The sequence below is a fragment of the Monodon monoceros genome, unplaced genomic scaffold (assembly GCF_005190385.1).
Source record: "Monodon monoceros isolate NGI ecotype Baffin Bay Population unplaced genomic scaffold, NGI_Narwhal_1 Super_Scaffold_20, whole genome shotgun sequence".
NCBI classification, from domain to species: Eukaryota; Metazoa; Chordata; class Mammalia; order Artiodactyla; family Monodontidae; genus Monodon; species Monodon monoceros.
In genome coordinates this window covers 93,577,075-93,594,176 of record NW_021703777.1, presented here as the reverse complement: position 1 = coordinate 93,594,176, position 17,102 = coordinate 93,577,075, and the positions used below count along the sequence as shown (strand labels likewise).

At 44.4% G+C, this 17,102-nt stretch overlaps 1 protein-coding gene across 7 annotated transcripts in view; it reads right to left on the bottom strand.

Annotated features, from left to right (window-relative positions):
* Positions 1–17,102, bottom strand: part of LDB2 (LIM domain binding 2) — a 380,819-nt gene that overhangs the window by 58,615 nt on the left and 305,102 nt on the right. For all 7 annotated transcript variants that reach the window (XM_029235408.1, XM_029235409.1, XM_029235411.1 and 4 more), the window contains exons 4-5: positions 14,612–14,734; positions 11,862–11,945 (exon numbers count right to left, since the gene is read on the bottom strand). In XM_029235408.1, the coding sequence (XP_029091241.1) occupies positions 11,862–11,945; positions 14,612–14,734 (207 nt within the window). The remainder of the gene's footprint in view (positions 1–11,861; positions 11,946–14,611; positions 14,735–17,102) is intronic.

Genomic DNA, 17,102 nt, shown 5'->3' with positions numbered 1-17,102 from the left:
CCCAAGCGGATTTATGAAGATCAGGACAGAAGAGTTTAACCTCATCTGTCTTCCCCCCTTTCACAAGTTTGTTTCTTTTCTACCTACTCTGCTCCTTGAACTCTGCTGGGGACAAATGATGAGGTCATGCCATCTAATAACAGTTGCTATCTCTAAGGAATGTGAGTTTTCTGTGGGCACTGAGGTGGTACCCAGGCAAAGTTAGAGAACAACAGAGACCGGGCACAGAGAAAGGTCTCGAGCCCCAACGCTACACAGTGAAACCTACGAGCCCCTTTTCACGTTTCAGGCTACTTCCCTGCCTGTGCTCTTAAATTAAAATAAATTCAAACAGCTCTCCCCTTGCCCCGTGCCCCGAATTTTCCTGACATACATTTTTTACCCATTCTAGACAATTAGGAAGGCTGTTTCTCAGGACCATTAATTCTGGGCTCCGTCCTGCACTTCATTTTGCAATCCCTCAGCCATTTCCCCCCAGACTGCCATTTCCCACCTTCCCATCTCCCCTGATTTTCAGTGTCTTGTTAAACAACAATTTCTTTCTCTTTCTCTAGTGCCGAGACTGGGAAATTACTTTCTTTAATCCTAGCCCTATTTGTACCTTTAAGGCCAAGAATTTTAGAAGCATGGGTGGCTCTGAAATTGTTTTCAGTTAGGACTGCTCTTTAAAAATACTGTTTGTGTGTGTGTGTGTGTGTGTGTGTGTGTGTAGTTTTTTCTTTTAATGTTCTGATAGCCGTTTCTTTTGGGTTGACTTTAGAAATCACTGTTTTCTGGACACTGGGCTGTCTCTATGCTATGGTTTTTTTACTTCTTTAAGAGTTAACTGCTTTAATTCCCTTATCATGTGGTCACGTGTACCACTTTTCCATCTCCAAATGCAATGAAAAGTTCCCTTTGGGTGTTCCAGGTTTTGCTCATTCTATGTGTGCATTGTTCTCATGGCTCAGAAGGCCTTTCTTTGCCTTCACTCAGGTGGAGCCTTTCTCCAATGGCAGGAGGAGTGGAAAAGTCAGAATGAGGTGGGACAGCTTTGTTTCGGAGGCCAAATCCCTCACTCTTAAAGCACCAACTCTCCTGCAGGCCCAGGCCAAGGAGCCTCTCCTCACCAAGACTGGGTGTGCAGGGGGCTTGGGGAACAGGCAGGCCTGAGCCCTGGGAAGCACTGCTGCCAGGACCAGCTTCGCAACCTTAGGCACTGACTGATTTTTATCTGTAAAATGTGGATAATAATTCCTGTCTCATCCTTTTATTGAGAAACAGAGAAGTTCCTGGCTAGCTAATGATGTTATGATGGTCATGGTGGTTCTGAACAGTCTCTGAATACGATTCATGACGAGTGTTCTAAGCCAGCGCTTGTCCAGCGATGGGTCACGTGTGCTCCCAACACTTGACTAGTGGCCACGCAGCACGGGAGTTGAATCACACCTAAACTGCTCTATAGCCCGGTCAGTGGGTTGAGTCCACTGCATGAACTTGGATGTCCTGGCAATGTCCGACTGTTATAGTAGTTGTAAAGTTTTAAATTCTCGTTTTCTGGACTTATCACAAACTGGTACCAAACAGTTTGCAAATCTGCAGTGATCCAAGGACCACAGAGTGAGTAGCACGTTTTAGGCTGTGGGCCTTTTGAGGGTTCATACCATGAAGGCCCTGTGGGAAGCCCCGGAGGTTTGCTGGGATGGTTCTTTCCCCGCCGCCAACTTCAGTGTTTAGTAAGAGCGTGCTGCTGGTCTGCCTGCGTGAATGGTCAGCGGTCTGCCCAGGTGCCAGCCCATAATTACGGTGACTACCAGTAGCGCTGGTTCATCTCAATCTCTGAGCGAGGATCCTGTTCCATCCTCGGGCTTGGCTTGGCATTTAGATAGGAAAGGGGGTTGGACTGTAATCCTTTCTCGTGTCATAAAACCAAGGAAAATATGCTGGCTGGCAGTCAAGCCTCATAAAAATGCAAAACAAACAAAAAACACCTTGGCAGGATTCCAAACGCTCACTCCAGCCACGGCCACTCCAAGAGGTCACGTCATGTCATTCTGTTGAGGGTCATTTTCCAAAGCTAATTGCTCAGTTCTTCCAGACATTGGACAATACTCTTTTGCTACCTGTAGAAGCTACATGCAAGGACCAATGTTCTTTAGAATGTAACAATCACAACAACAAAATTTTCATTCGGTTGGGAAATTAAAGGTACAGGATCAAAAAACATTCCCGTGAAAACTCAGTGCTTTCACTCCCCGTTGAGGAAGGGGTAGATTTATTTAACAATCACAACAAAAGGTTATAAATCGTATTGAAAACACCCAGTGACAATGATTATACTCTGTATTGGAAAGGGGGTTCCAAGTATATGGCACATGCCTCAGACTCCCTCCTGCCACCCTCCTCGGCAGATGTCATTCATTTATCACTTCTCTTTTTTTCTGATCTATCATCTGGCTTCAGAATCTCAGTGTAGAATTCAAGGCCATGACCAATGTACAGGAGTGATAAACGGAATGAGACTTACTTGGCTTCCTGGTGTAGTCATTTCAAGTTACATGTGCTCTTCACATGCATGATCGTTTTAACCCTCGACTGTGATTCAGTTCTTGTGATTCACACTGTACGTAATCACTCATGCGTGAGAAAACTGGGGCTCCAAGAAATTAAGGCAGTTGTTAATCAATATCATAGAAGGAGAAAGTGGCAAAAGTGAAATTGGAGCCCTGATCCACTGCTCTAGACAGCACAGGAGGGGACTAGCGTTTATCACTTTCCTCCTGCGTGCCGGGCTCTTTTACCTTGTAACTCATCTAATCTTATAAAATGTAATTCGTGCCAACCTGTGAGACATTATTCTTCCTGATATTCAGATGAAGACAGTGGGATTCAGAGAGTTTAAACGACTGGTTCAAGGCTGTTACGGGTCGTAGGGGGGTTAGCATCTGAACCCACATTTCTCTAAATCTGAAGCACGTTTGCTCTTCTTACCCACGTGGCCTCCACAGTTCCGCCTCTGCAGAGAGCACCGCTGAGAGCAGGACACGGCAAGGGCACTGAGAGGAATGGTATTAATGACCGCAACAACTTGAATAGGACTTCAGCGCTCGACATTTAGAGAAACGTTTTGGTTAGCCCCACCCTGGAATATTTGCAGGGTGATAAATGACAAATGCCTGATATGATAACTATGTAGAAACACACAAAAGTGTTTACCAAATAACATTAAGAAATTGTATGTATACTGATTACATTTATGCAGAAATTATGCATATTAGATGGAGAAAGAGTAAGAGGAAACACAAAGAAAATACCTTTTGGCGGGGATACAGGATAATAAGATGTTTTAAAGTTGCGTTAAACATAATGCTTAAAAAAAGTTTGTGTATCCAAGCATCAGGAAAAGCTGGCCAAAGAAAATAGGCAAAAATAATCTCCCATTAAGAAATGTGTCGGGCTTCCCTGGTGGCGCAGTGGTTGAGAGTCCGCCTGCCGATGCAGGGACACGGGTTCGTGCCCCGGTCCGGGAAGATCCCACATGCCGCGGAGCGGCTGGGCCTGTGAGCCATGGCCGCTGAGCCTGCGCATCCGGAGCCTGTGCTGCGCAACGGAAGAGGCCACAACAGTGAGAGGCCCGCGTACCGCAAAAAAAAAAAAAAAAAAAAAAAAAAGAAATGTGTCCTCGATATCTGAAAGAACACATTTCCAAAACAATGAGAAGGGCATAATGGCACTTAGAGTAAAAATTAAATGCTGATTCAGAGCAAGTAGAAGTAGTGGTATTAGAATAAAAATTTGACATTGGGAAGTCTGAGTATTTTAAGTGGGAATTTTGCACACTAGAGCAATCTGGAGGCCCCATGCCATGTTTCTTTCATTTCCTTGATGCATTCAACTCTACTTCTCTTTAGATTTCATGGTGAAGTTCTAGGTAGTGACTTTGAAAATGAATCACACATGTTTTTTTTAAATACTGTAGGGCAGGTGAATTCATCCGAGTTCTATTACTTTTGGTGTGTGTATGTCATTCAAAACCTAGTCTTCCATTTACCAAGCTCCCATCCACCAACCATCCATTCAAGAGGCATTTACTGGGTGCTTATCGTGATCTAGACCTTGTGAGGCCCTAGAAATACGATAATCTGACCTTATGTTGCTCTGAGTCTAGCACAGGAGACAGATGCGTGGAGTGACAATTCTTATGCAGGACCTACCAAGAGGTAAGCAGGAGATCCTGTGTGCAAAGAACCAGGGGCACAGGGGAGGGGCAGCTGCTCCCGCTGAGAGTCAGAGAGAGATTCTCAGCGAAGGTGATGGCCGATGAGTCCTGCAGGATGAGGAGAAGCTAGCCTGGGAAAACTGGATGGAAGGGAAGGGTAGGAACAGTGTTGCAGGCAGTGAGCCATGCTGTGCCAAGGCATGGAAGCAACAGGGCATGACGAGTTCGGGGAAATGCAGGCAGTTTGCGTGGCTACGGGATGATATGTGAGATGGGGAAGGGATGTGGGACGAGGCCGGGAAGCAGCAGGGGCCCCGTCACGGAGGGCCTAGAATGCCAAAGTCAGAAGCAGAGCACTTGACAAGGGCACTAGAAACTGTAAACAAGTCCAAGTTAAGTCATCTGCTGAGACCAACAAGGATGGGTATCCTCAGGCTATTAGGAGAGGAGAAACACTCTGGGATGACCTCAGGTCCCCAGCTGAGGCTGGACAATGTGAACTGGAAGCAGACCTACTTATAACAGTGTCTTCAACTCCCCGCAAAAGGGAATGTGCCTTATCCATTCTTATAAACACCCTGGCCCTGGCCTTTTTGAGCCTGGAACATAGTAGATGCCACCCCAAAAGTCTCTTGGTTAGACGATTGACTTAAAATTTAAAAACAAAGCCAGACTACCCCAAACCTTCAAGGTATAAAGAAGTGCTGTCCCTACAGTATCCAGTGGGCAAGGATTGTCCACTCTACTGTTGATGGGAGATGAATGAAAATGGCACATACCATTCATGGCCAAGCCAGAGGTTTCCTTTAAATGCTTACCGACAGGGTTTCTGCATTACCAACACTCATTCTTTCTATGGGATAGGAAATGGAACAGATGTCAATTCGTTTTCAATTTTAAAGTCTTATTCTTTAAACCTATTTAAAGAAAACAGTTTCTGCATACAGTAAACATTCAAACTGCATATGAGAAATTGGAAATGATGGCAATTTCAAACCCTGAGTTAGAAAGGGCTTTCACTTTGATGAAATGAAAGTCGAGAATTAAAGAAGGATGAGACTCCTGGGTGTGCTGACCCACGAGAGCTCTCCTCATAACTCTGAATACAGCGGAATCTAGTGAATGACTTGATTCCACCCAAGAGATAGGACCAGAGACCTGAAAGACTGGACTCTACCCAGGAGAAAGGACCAGAGACCCTTACGAGAGTGCACTTGGCAAGGAGAAGGGAGCTCCACATGAATTTATCTCACTGGAATCCAGCGAGGGTGATGTTACATCCCATTTCCCAGATAAGGAAACAGGCTCAGAGAGGTCAAGTAACTTTCCCAGGGTCACAAAGCTAGCAAGTGGCTGTCCTCTGATACATCCTCTTGTTTGTCTGACCCCTTAGCCCAGGATTCAGCATGAGATGCTTCCCTGGACCATGCCATGCTCTTTCCAGGACAAAACTTTCTCTAGAACTATACCACTCAGCTAAGCTGTACGTTTTGGACCCAAACTTCTTAAACAAACTTAAAAGTTACATTCCAGCCATGTGGAACTGTCTAGTGTTCCCCCAGTCCCCCCAGCTTTCTGCATCCTTCTCTGACACTGCTCATGGCTGACCCTCTGTCTTGTCTGTCTGGGACCATCTACTCATCTTTCAGAATCAATTCAAGGGCCAGTTCCTCCTTGAAGACTTATACCTTCCACACCCACCGTCCAACAACTTCTCCATCCTTTGTACCTGGAGTCAGACCGTGGCTTTAAATCCCTTCTCTGCCACTCACCGGCTCTGTGACTTTGGGAAGTTACCTCCCTGTGCCTCAGTTTCCCCATATGCAAAACAGGATTAACAGGAGTCCCATAAGGTTGTTGTATTAAAAAAAGACTCCCGGCAAAGAGCACAGCGGCATACCTGGCACACAGGAAGTGCTCAGTGATGTTAGCTAGCATTACGTGCGTCACTGTACCTGGACAGATTTCTCTCCCAGCACATTTTTTTTCTTTCTCCCCTACCAGGCAGTGATCTCCTTAAGGGTGTCAGAGACCTGGCACAAGAGTGGTGTCTTATGGATGCTTGTGGAATGAACAGCGAATAATGGGCGAAGGGGATCTGGGGGGAGCTGATGAGGGGCCACGGGCAGGTCTCATTGACTTGGACTTGCGCCGATGCCTCTTCAAGGGCACCCGGCCTTCCTGTGCCCTCTTCAAGGAATACCAGGGACAGCAGGGCCTACTGCTGTGTCCAGCAAACATGGCAAAGGACACGTTCCTGAAATCCCACCCCCTTCTCCCCTCTCTCGTTCCCTCACCAGAATGCACTGATTGAGGGGCACTGTCACACCTACTTTAGAAAATGACTCCCTCTCCAGGAGACGGTGGGCACGTTTTGTGAAACACACTACCCGGTTTCCGGGATGCCTAACAGCCACTCACTCGGCAGGTCCGTTCCCAGCCCCAGCCCCAGCCCAGATAACTACCACAGAGACACTCGGCCAGTAAGCCCTGGCCTCCCAGAAGTCACCGAGGCGGCCTCCAGAGGAAGTGAGGCCACACCTGGTCAGGGCATCATCTCTGCTCGGCCACCTCCAGCCTCTGCTCCTTGGGGACCAGTGAACCAGCCATTGGCCTCCAAGCACGGTGCACCTCCCACCTTGATGTGCTGGGATGTGCCCGAGGGAACTCAGGCAGTTTGACAACTCAAATCAAATGACAGCGGCTGTTCTGTGGTCACTTCGAAAGCATCAGGTCACCAGAGTCCCCAGCAGAGTGCTGCCCGGCGCACCAGCATCACCATCTGTGTTCACAAGTTCTGGAGCTGGGCTGCTGTGCTTCGCAGGCTCCTTCCTCCAAACAGGGGAGCCGCCTTGGTGGGCTTTGCACATTCCCTGAGGGCAGGCTGCCCTCAGGCTGATTCGGAATTTCTTGGGAATAAATGAACTTGTTCTGGCGAAGCTAGGTGATTATAATTGCTTACCTTCTGTATTGCTTAATTTCGTTTCATGAAAGACAAAGCTTATTGAAATTTCAGATGTCTGGAGTATTTAAAATCTCCATTCCTCCTTTCCAAAGCAGGACACATTGATTCTTAAAATTCTTCTACTGATTTAGAAGGCCTTGCATTAATATTTGTCAGCATAAAACGTCTCACCTCTTCTGCAGACACTGGGCATAGTTATTGAAGTTCATTAACTCTATTTAATCGACACTTCACCTGACTTTCTGAGGCTTGAGACAAAGGCTGAGTTCCTCAGAAGGATGGGGGAGCTCCAGGTTTTAAGGCAGTTTTATAAATAAATGGTTTTTCTGACTGCTCAACTGTCTTACAAAAGTAGGTGATAAGAGTACCAGGGAAATCTTAGATTCTGGTTCTGAAATGAAGAAGTAACTTTTGTTTCTCCTTCTTAGCGACCACTGACCAGGCCAGGTCTCCTCATGGAAGCCCGTGTGTCCTGGATTTGGCTTCTGAGTTTGAGAATCTGCTCAGCCATAATTTGCCAAGTGGCTCACAGCTGCCCGGAGGGGTTGCTGATGGGAGGTTGGCTTCTATCCTGACCGTCTTCCCGAGACTCATGGGTTCTTCCCTGGGCTCTCACGGGCCTTGCACATCCCTCCATGTCAGCACGCCTCACTGGAGCTGTAGCCGGCCTTGCCCATCAGCCTGTGAGCACCCCCCTAGGAAGAAGGCCAGGTCTCCACGATGAAGGTCCAGCACCTGGCACACAGCCAGGAAGACAGAACAGGCTCAGTAAGTATCCTGAAGCAATCAATAGATGAGTAAGTGATGGAGTGAGTGGAGGCAAGAAAGGCAAACGGCCACTGAACCAGGATGCACGAGCCGGGGAAATCAAGTAGTGTTGGGAGGACCAGGGTGAGAGAAGACAGCCAGATGCCATGCTGCTCTAAATGGTTCCAGTATGAGGAACAATGATGGACACCCAGCAGGTGCTCAATAAATATGACAGTGAACACTAACTGAGTACTTGCTGCCCCAGGCTCTGGGCTAAGCCCTTTACGTGGATCGTCTTACTTAATCCTCCCGTTAAACCATACCAGGAGCTGATATTACTTTTGGCGAAGTACGTTAAGGACCCAGTGAGAGACGCTGACTCCCCCGTCAAGGAAGGAAAGACACGACCCAATTCCTATCAACATCATCATTCTATGAAATAGTGCCATTTGTAGCACTATGGATGGACCTAGAGATCATCATAGTAAGTGAAGTAAGCCAAAGAGAAAGACAAATATCACGGGATGTCACTTATTTGTGGAATCTAAAAAAAATGGTACAAATGAACTTATTTACAAAACAGAAACAGATTCCCAGACATAGAAAACAAACTTATGGTTACCAAAGGGGAAGGGGGGGGAGGGATAAATTAGAAGTTTGGGATTAACAGATCCACACTATTGTATATAAAATAGATAAACAACAAGGACCTACTGTCTATCACAGGGAACTATATTCAATATCTTGTAATAATCTATAAACAAGAATCTGGAAAAGAATATATATGTGTGCATATACATATATATATGAATCACTTTGCTGTACACCTGAAACTAACACAACATTGTAAATCAACTATACCTCAATACAAAAATTAAAAAAAAAAAACTATCATTCTACTTTCTCACTAGAAAGGCAGCAGTTTTGCCATGAAACACATAGATTCTAGAGTTCAAGTCCTGGTTCTGCCACTTGGGGGCTTAAAGCTGGGTGACTGACTTTACTTACACCATCTGTGCCAGCTCTCTTGTGGGGAAGGTACTGGTGCACGTGGGCCATCGTGACATCCAGCTACATCAGGACGTGTACATATAGCAGAGCCTGCAGCTACCGCTACTTCAGATGGTAGCCTTGGAAACGCTACTCTCTATTGCCCCAAACCATACACGGTTCCCTGTGTCATTCTCCCTCTGCAGCTGTGATGTCCTCACTCTTCGTGGGCTGGAAGCAGAGAACTGCAGATGTGGGGACCAGTGGGCCTTGTTGACCCCAGGGTGAAGGCCACAGTTTCACTGATGACAATAAGAGCAACTAGGGGCGGGGGGCGGGAAATTCAGCCTTTATTTCCCTGTGTTAAACGCAGCTAAAAGATGTAACAAAGGATCTGTCCAAGATCTCAGCAGAGAGTTAGCGACCAAGTCTAGGATAGACTCCAAAGTCCCAGATTCCTATGTGAGGTCAGCTGAGGGTACGTAGTGTGGAAATTCTTGATCCGCCTAAGGAGAGGCACGTTCAGATGGTTTAAACTAAATCTCTCCTGGTTCCTGACAAGAAGAAATGCCCAGCAGTGTAGGGCATCCTTCTGAATTCCTGTGGCTGGAACGGCACTGCAGACCCTCACTTGTCCAGACATTGCTACCCACTCCCACTGTGCCAGGAGCCCCACGGGGGAGCAGTTCTTAATGCAGAGCCTGGAGGTTTAGGAGAACGGAGCCTCGGCTACCTTGGCTGGGAACACTCCCCTCTGGATCCACCCTCCTGGGCAGACTCTGGTTTTCCTCTGAGCAGGAACGGCGGGCATGCTGGGGGTGGCGGGCATGCTGGGGGTGAGGCGGTGGGAAGTGAAGCTGACTCTGGCTTTTGCCACGTCTGGACTGGGCTCTGGGGCATCTAAACTGAATAGAAAGAGACTTCTCGCTCACCCAAGAAGGGGACACTGCCATCCGCGTGGTTAAACTTTTCAGAGGCTCCTGGCCCAGTAGCCCAGGCAGCCAGTTGCTCCAAGACCTGGCTCCCAACTAACTCTCTCTCCCATTTCTCCTGACAACCTCCTTCATGTCCCAGCATCAACAGACTGCTTGGAATTCCATCCCCTAATTTCTGCTCCCTCTGATGGAAATGTCCTTCCTCCTCCTTTCTCTGGTTTAACTTTATTCATTCTTTCACACACTACATAGGCATTATCTCTTCCATGAAGCCTTCTCTGACTGATTCTTCTGAGATGTCTATCTTGTATTCCCATAATTTCATCTGGAAACTTCTATCATGGTATTCACCATTTTGCATACAATGTTCTGTCTTTATGGGTCTGACTCTCGTAGGAGGAGGTTTCTTGGTAACAGGTGCAACGACTTTTGTCTTTGAATCTTCAGTGCCTTGCCCAGTGCCCGGCACATTGCAATGAGGGCATGACTTGGAAACATTTGTCCAAATTATTCTTCACGTACAGAGGAGGAAGTCCGGCCAGGACATTTCAGCATTTCAATATATGAAACACGATTGTACTTAGAGGATTGTGAATACAAAACAAAATTCACAAACCTGCACTTAAGGATAAAGAAAAAATAGCATAAACATTATGATGGGGTCGGGCCCTGGAAAAGTGGTCTGCTACATCACGGTGGTGAAGGAAGCCAGCAACTCAGAGGCAAAGGAATGTGGACTGTGGCCACTGCCTTCGTGTTGACTCTGGAAGACAATGCTTGCTTTATGAAGGAAACCATATCCTCTACTTGCAATGTGATGACTGCCATTCCACACTAAAAACCAGTGTGATATATGTTACCCTGTTAGACCAAATACGGAGGCTGTAAGCGTTATGTGGGCAGAGAGTTTTGCCTAACATTTAATTTTTTTAAATAAAAATTCACGTTATATCCAAACCAGAAAATCTGTTACATGTTACACAGAGAATCCCTAAGAAGGCTTAGAAATAATTGTCTGTGTTATAGCACCGAGGTGAATTTCTTCAAGGGACTCTCTCTGGAAGGCACACCGAGCCTCCTCATAGGTGACTGGTCCCTGGGTACAGAAAGAGGCTGTGAACTCAACAAAAAGCACATTGGAAACTTGAGACAATCAGAAGGGACATAGTGCCAAAGCATTTTATGAAAGAGACATTGCTAGCCTGTGAATAATTTATTCCAGGAGTCATACAAACATAGAGAAGACGCTCAACACTGACAAAGTCTAGGTTTGATGCTTTTTGTTAATTAAACCCAATCATCTGTTGATCACACACACACACACACACACACACACACACACACACACTGTGGTATAAGACATACATATTGTGCTACTATCCACAATTGTCAAGACAAGGAAACAACCTAAATGTCCATCAACATTTGCAAATGTTGATGTGGTCCATGCATGCAATGGAATATTACGCAGCCATGAAAAAGAATGAAATGTCATTTGCAGCAACACGGATGGAACTAGAGATTATCATACTAAGTGAAGTAAGTCAGAAAAAGACAAATACCATACGATATCACTTATATGTGAAACCTAAACTATGACATAAATGAATTTTGTTTCTACGAAACAGAAACAGACTCACAGACATAGAGAACAGACTTGTGGTTACCAAGGGTGGGGGAGGGGTGGAGTGGGAGTTTGGGATTAGCAGATGCAAACTATTATATACAGGATGGATAAACAACAAGGTCCTACTGTATAACACAGGGAACTATATTCAATATCCTGTGATAAACCATAATGGCAAAGAATATGAAAAAGAATGTATATATATGTATAACTGAATCACTTTGCTGTATAGTAGAAATTAACACAACACTGTAAATCAACTATACTTGAATAAAATAAATTTAAAAAGATATACGTACTGTGCTATATTACCTCATTTTAATTCTTTGGCTCAAGATGTATATAAACCTCTAAATTCAAACTCAACAGGAAATATAATCAACCCATTGGTCTTACCCTGAGGTAGTTGAGGGTGAAATTTGTTAGCCCCATCCTGGTGATGTTTTTGGACAGCTGATCCAGGACCTGAGGATCTTGTGCCTAAACAGGAAAAAAATCATATATTTTAGCCCTGTAAGATGGTACCAACAAAGTCCTCGACTGTGCTACATCTGCTAAGAAATGCAATCTGCACCTTGTCAATTTTTCTCAGAGGGGCAGAGGCTGCTGGAGATAATTTAATTCACATCTTGAAGACACTTGCATTTAACACTTAAGGACGCTTCTGGGTCAGTGGTGCAAGACCCATCGCCGGGGAGAATCAAACTGAGTCAGGTGGGAGAAATGACTTTACTTCCTCTGTGAGAGGCCCTGTGTCTTCAGGAGGAGGGTCATTAAGTCCAGCCAGGACACCTCCAAGGTCCCTGGCACTGCCGCCCCCCTGCCCCGAGGGAAGGTGTGGGCTGGATTTGGCAGAGCCATGCTTTAGGACTGGCCTTTGCTGTGTGTTGTGACAGTGTTGTTTTCAACAGCTTGGAGCTGAGGACTAAACATGAAAACTTTGCAACTGCCATGAAATATACACATATATTAAAAAATTCTAACTCTCCTCCCCATTAAGCGAAGGCTAGAAATAGATGTCTTCAACAGTTTTCATCCTGCAGGACTGCAAGGGTATGCATAATATTTTCCAAAGTATCAGCCACAGAAAAAAAAGATGTAATGTTTTGTGGGCCACCCCCAATGTTCAGTCTGACCAGAAAAAAATGAAAATTCTTTCTGGATTCCAATGTAAAGTGTCTCTTAGTTGATGCTCTTTCTTTCTGTTTGTCTTTTCTTCTTTTTTAATTGATATAAACTGTTGCTAAACAGAGGAAGTCTTAAGTAAACATCCCTTTGTCTCCACATCTGCATTCATGAGACCATCTAGGTTATACCAACACCTTAATTTATTCTTTTTTTTTTTTTTTACTTTAATTTTCCTCACAGTGATACAACCAACTGGCTTTGTGTATATAAATAAAATGCAGGAGAAACAGTCAGAGCTTGTCACTTTTCATGTCAATTTCTGGAAAGGGGATCCTTTGTGGACATGGAGCTGGTGTTTATTGAAGCCGTTCCAGGTTCCAGGAAGAGCTGGTTCTGTAGCTACGCATCAAATAGTTGTGGTCGACCTCAAGGAGCTCACATTGCAGTTGGAAGACAGGACGATAATAAACCCATGGAAGGATATTTTTGCTTTCGTCATGGCCATTGTTGCTGATAGCCAATCACCAATACTCGCAGAGGTCCTATTATGTACCAGGCACTGGCTTAAGTGTTTATGTGCATTAACTCTTAATTTTCAAACCAGTCCTCTGAGGCTGGCTCTATTACTATGCCCATTTTATAGATGAGGGACTGGAAGAACAGAGATGTCATGCCACTTGCCCAAGGTCACACAGGAACAGGGATTCAAACCCGTGTGTTCTCAGGCCCAGGCTCCTGACCACTACTCTACCCTGCTGCTTCTCCGTCTATGTTGAGACTAATAAGAATGGCTCTTCCAGACTGCTTCAAGGAGAGAGGAGAATGTGAACTGGGCTTTGAAAATTGAGGAGGACTTGGGCATGGATGGGCAAAAAGAATGTAGCACTCAAGTGTACAGCAGAAAGCACAGGGTCGATGGAAAGGGTAGAGATTGGACAAACCAGATGGGAGGAGGGTGCTGAGGACAAAAGCCTGGGGAGACGGCCTGTGTATGGACAGTGGGGAGACAGACAGCTTATCAGCCTGGGTGTTAGAGTCAGAACCTGTTGAATCGAAATCTTGATTTGTCCCTTTTGGGCTGAAAAGCATTGGACAACTTATTAAACCCATCTGAGCCTCCATTTCCTTACTTCGAAAATAGGAGTAATAACAATTCACCTCTTCGAGTTACTGTAGGGACTAAATATAAGGTGACCAAAATGCTTAGCACAGGCCCTGCGTATCAAACACCCAGTAAACGCTCACTACTGTGACTGTATTCTCTTTTCATTGTACAGGGCCTTAAAAGTCAGGCTCATTCAGTCTGATTTTGTTCCAAAGCATTTTCGCAGAAACTGCTGCATCGCGCATTCTGGAAGAGGGATTTATTTAATTTGATGCTATGTGACTCCTTCTTAAGGGACTGACCTGATGAGTTCCTACCAAGTCTTACCTTTAAAAATCTCTCTAGATTGCCATCAAATCCACCCTTGCACCTCATTTGTGCTCAATAAATTTGATGTGATTTATGGCCAAATGCAACCAAGAGGACCCCAGGTGTTCTGCTGCTTCCCAGCGCTGTGGTTAGGAAGGGCACGGACACGGATCTGAGGTATGTGAGCCCCAAGTCTTGTCGGATGGTTCTAATCAAAACTGGAAACTGTTTTTCTTACTCTTTGTTCTATTTCTTTGCCCATTTATACATAACAGGTTTATTAGCCCAGGCAGAGCAGTACGTGATAATGACTGCACGGAATTTAAGAAAAGTACAAACTGTTTATTGAGGTAACCTCAATTTGGAGTTTAAAATAATAAATTATTTTTTAAAAAGGCTCACAATGCACCAAACTCAGAAACAAAGGAGGGGGAAAGGGGCCTGTGGATGAAAATGGTTGGGGGAAAAACTCATAATTTAGAGTTAATTACCTAAAGTGTGAAGACTCTGGGAGTTCTTTCACAGTGAGAAAGAGGGGCTTCTCCTTTTTGAGTAAAATGAGGGGATGAAAGGAAGGTAGTAAAATAGAAATTAAGTTACTTACATGCATGGCAAGAATGCTTCTTGGGACTAACTCTCTGTATTGTCTAATGGTAAAGTGCCATGTTTTTATTCTCATGAGATCATCAAAGGTGAACTCCAAGATCAGTCTGCCTTCTGTACACACCTGGAAGCAACAAACAATGGACTCAGTGATTAGGTACTTTGTGATCACCACATTTTTGTAACTCACGGGTCAGCCACTCAGCATGGTCTCCCTGACTCCCCTTGGGTGGTGCTGGATCTTGACAAAAATGTGACACGGGTGATGTATCCAAGGAGAACCAAGACAGGTGTAAGATCTGGAATCAGTGGGGTCAAAAGACAGCACAGCTGCCCACTAGCCATGAGCTAAAGGTAACTCGACTAGTTACTACTGAAACTCCAGGAGCCCCCATTTCTTCATTTATAAATATACAGACAAAACCCATCTTACAGCAATGATATGTCAAAAACTCCTGGCACACAGTGTGTCCCCCACAAAATTGGTACTCTTTCACCTCCTTTTTTCTCTACTTTCATTATGCTTCTACCATAGGAGTTTGAACTCTGTTCTAATCTTGGTTATGCTACTCTGGGAGAAAGTATCTAATAAAAGTATTCCTGCTTACGTATGAGTTTCTACAAGGTTGCCCAACCAGAGAAAGTTTTCACTTCCAAAGAGAAATGCCAGAGGGCAACGCTTAACCCAAGGCTGTGGGTATTAGTTAGTGACACGTGGAAAATAGAGGCACATTTAGAATATATTCCTTGAATCACATCCTATCAGCCATGACAAATTCTGCTTGCATAAAGGGCCAGGCTTTGGGGGAGCCAAATTAATTTAAGAAAAATATATATTATTAATGAGACAGGGTTTCTGAGGCTCAGGAACCCCTTGATAGAGTGATCAGTGACAGGGTAGCATTTTTATCTTCTTTTGAAAGTCAGATGATTTTAGGCATGTAGTTCTTATTTTATTTGCCTTTCTTTTCACTGTTAATGACTTTGAAATGAAAGAAAATGCTGGGTAGTCTCATGGCACTCATTCTATCTCAACTATATAAGATAGGAAGTGGAGGCATAATATTGGTTCAGTTGTAATTAAACAATTACAGCTCATTATTCAGTCCATGTTTACCTTAGAGAAGCAGTAGAAAATAATGGATGGAGGCTTTGGCATCAGAAAGTCCTAAATCCAAATCCTGACTCTATTTTTCTCTTATTTTGCAACTTCGGGAAAAACAAATTCCTTAAGTTTCAGTTTCCTCATCTGTAAAATGAGGATAATAATATCCTTAGGTAGGACTGTTGGGAAAGTATATTAAATGAAATTGTGTATATAGATTGCCTAGTATTGTACCTGCCAGTAAGTGATAGTTTAAAGATGAAAGACATGTAACCAAAGAACACAGAACCCTAGACCACAGGTTGTTATAATGTCTTATCTGAGACCTGCGGGGGTGACGGGGGGTTTGAGCAGTGTCTCAGGGCCTTTGCTGGGAAAAACTTAGCCTCCATCTGGATGCTGAGATTCCCACTCACTTTCTAGACTCAACCAGAACAGCTTCAGTTTTATCTGTTTTAAATATTGGACTTCTGATCAAGCCTTTTTGAAGAAAGATTTCTTAGACTGAGAAAAGAACAAAATTTTGGAAATCACTGCACTACACATTAAAAAAAAAAAAAAGCAATCAACTGAATAGGGAAAATGATCATTTCTAAAACTATAGTCCATGAAGATAATTAGCAATTTATATCAACCTTTTATGAAATATTAATAATCACTTCCTTCTTTGGGAATTTAATACAAAAGCCACCATTTATTGAGTTGCAACTATGTCCTAGGCACTGGGTTAGGTGATTTCTATTCTCTCTAATTTAAGGTAATATTTTCTTTAAACAAGTGAAATACCAGTGCAGGAGAATTAGTAATGTGTTGATAGGGCACCACTTAAGCAAGATGCTAATAACGTCTGCCATCTTCTTTTTATCAAAGGTCTCAGAAGCACTGTCAGATAATTATTGATAATCTGGGTGAAGACCTCTAACTCAGAGCCAATTAGCAGAATCTGTGGGTAATTTCAGGCATTGGGCTCTTTGCCCCAAAACTCCTTGGCTGAGCAGTCTTCAGAGCCTCATGTTTGGCAACTTTGCCATGAGAGTCAAGCACAGTGAAATTGGGGAAGACTTCAGCGTCCCCACCTCACTCCTCTAGAGCCTCATCAGCATCAGAATTAATTTAACAAGGTTTTCAAAAGAGTTGCATGGAGATTAAGACACGCAATTCCCCCTGGAGTGTTAACATGACAGAAGCCACCTGCAGTGGAGGCTTTCACAAAGGGGAGGTAACTGCGGCCAGACAGTGACAGAGAAATGTATTGACAATACAGGACAGGGAAGGGATATTTGGATGCTACAATCCTTTTCTTTTAAAGAGGGAGGATTATTGGCTGTTTAAACAAATATTAGCCCAGTTAAATGTCACCCTTTTTTATTATCTAATCTGTTTGTTT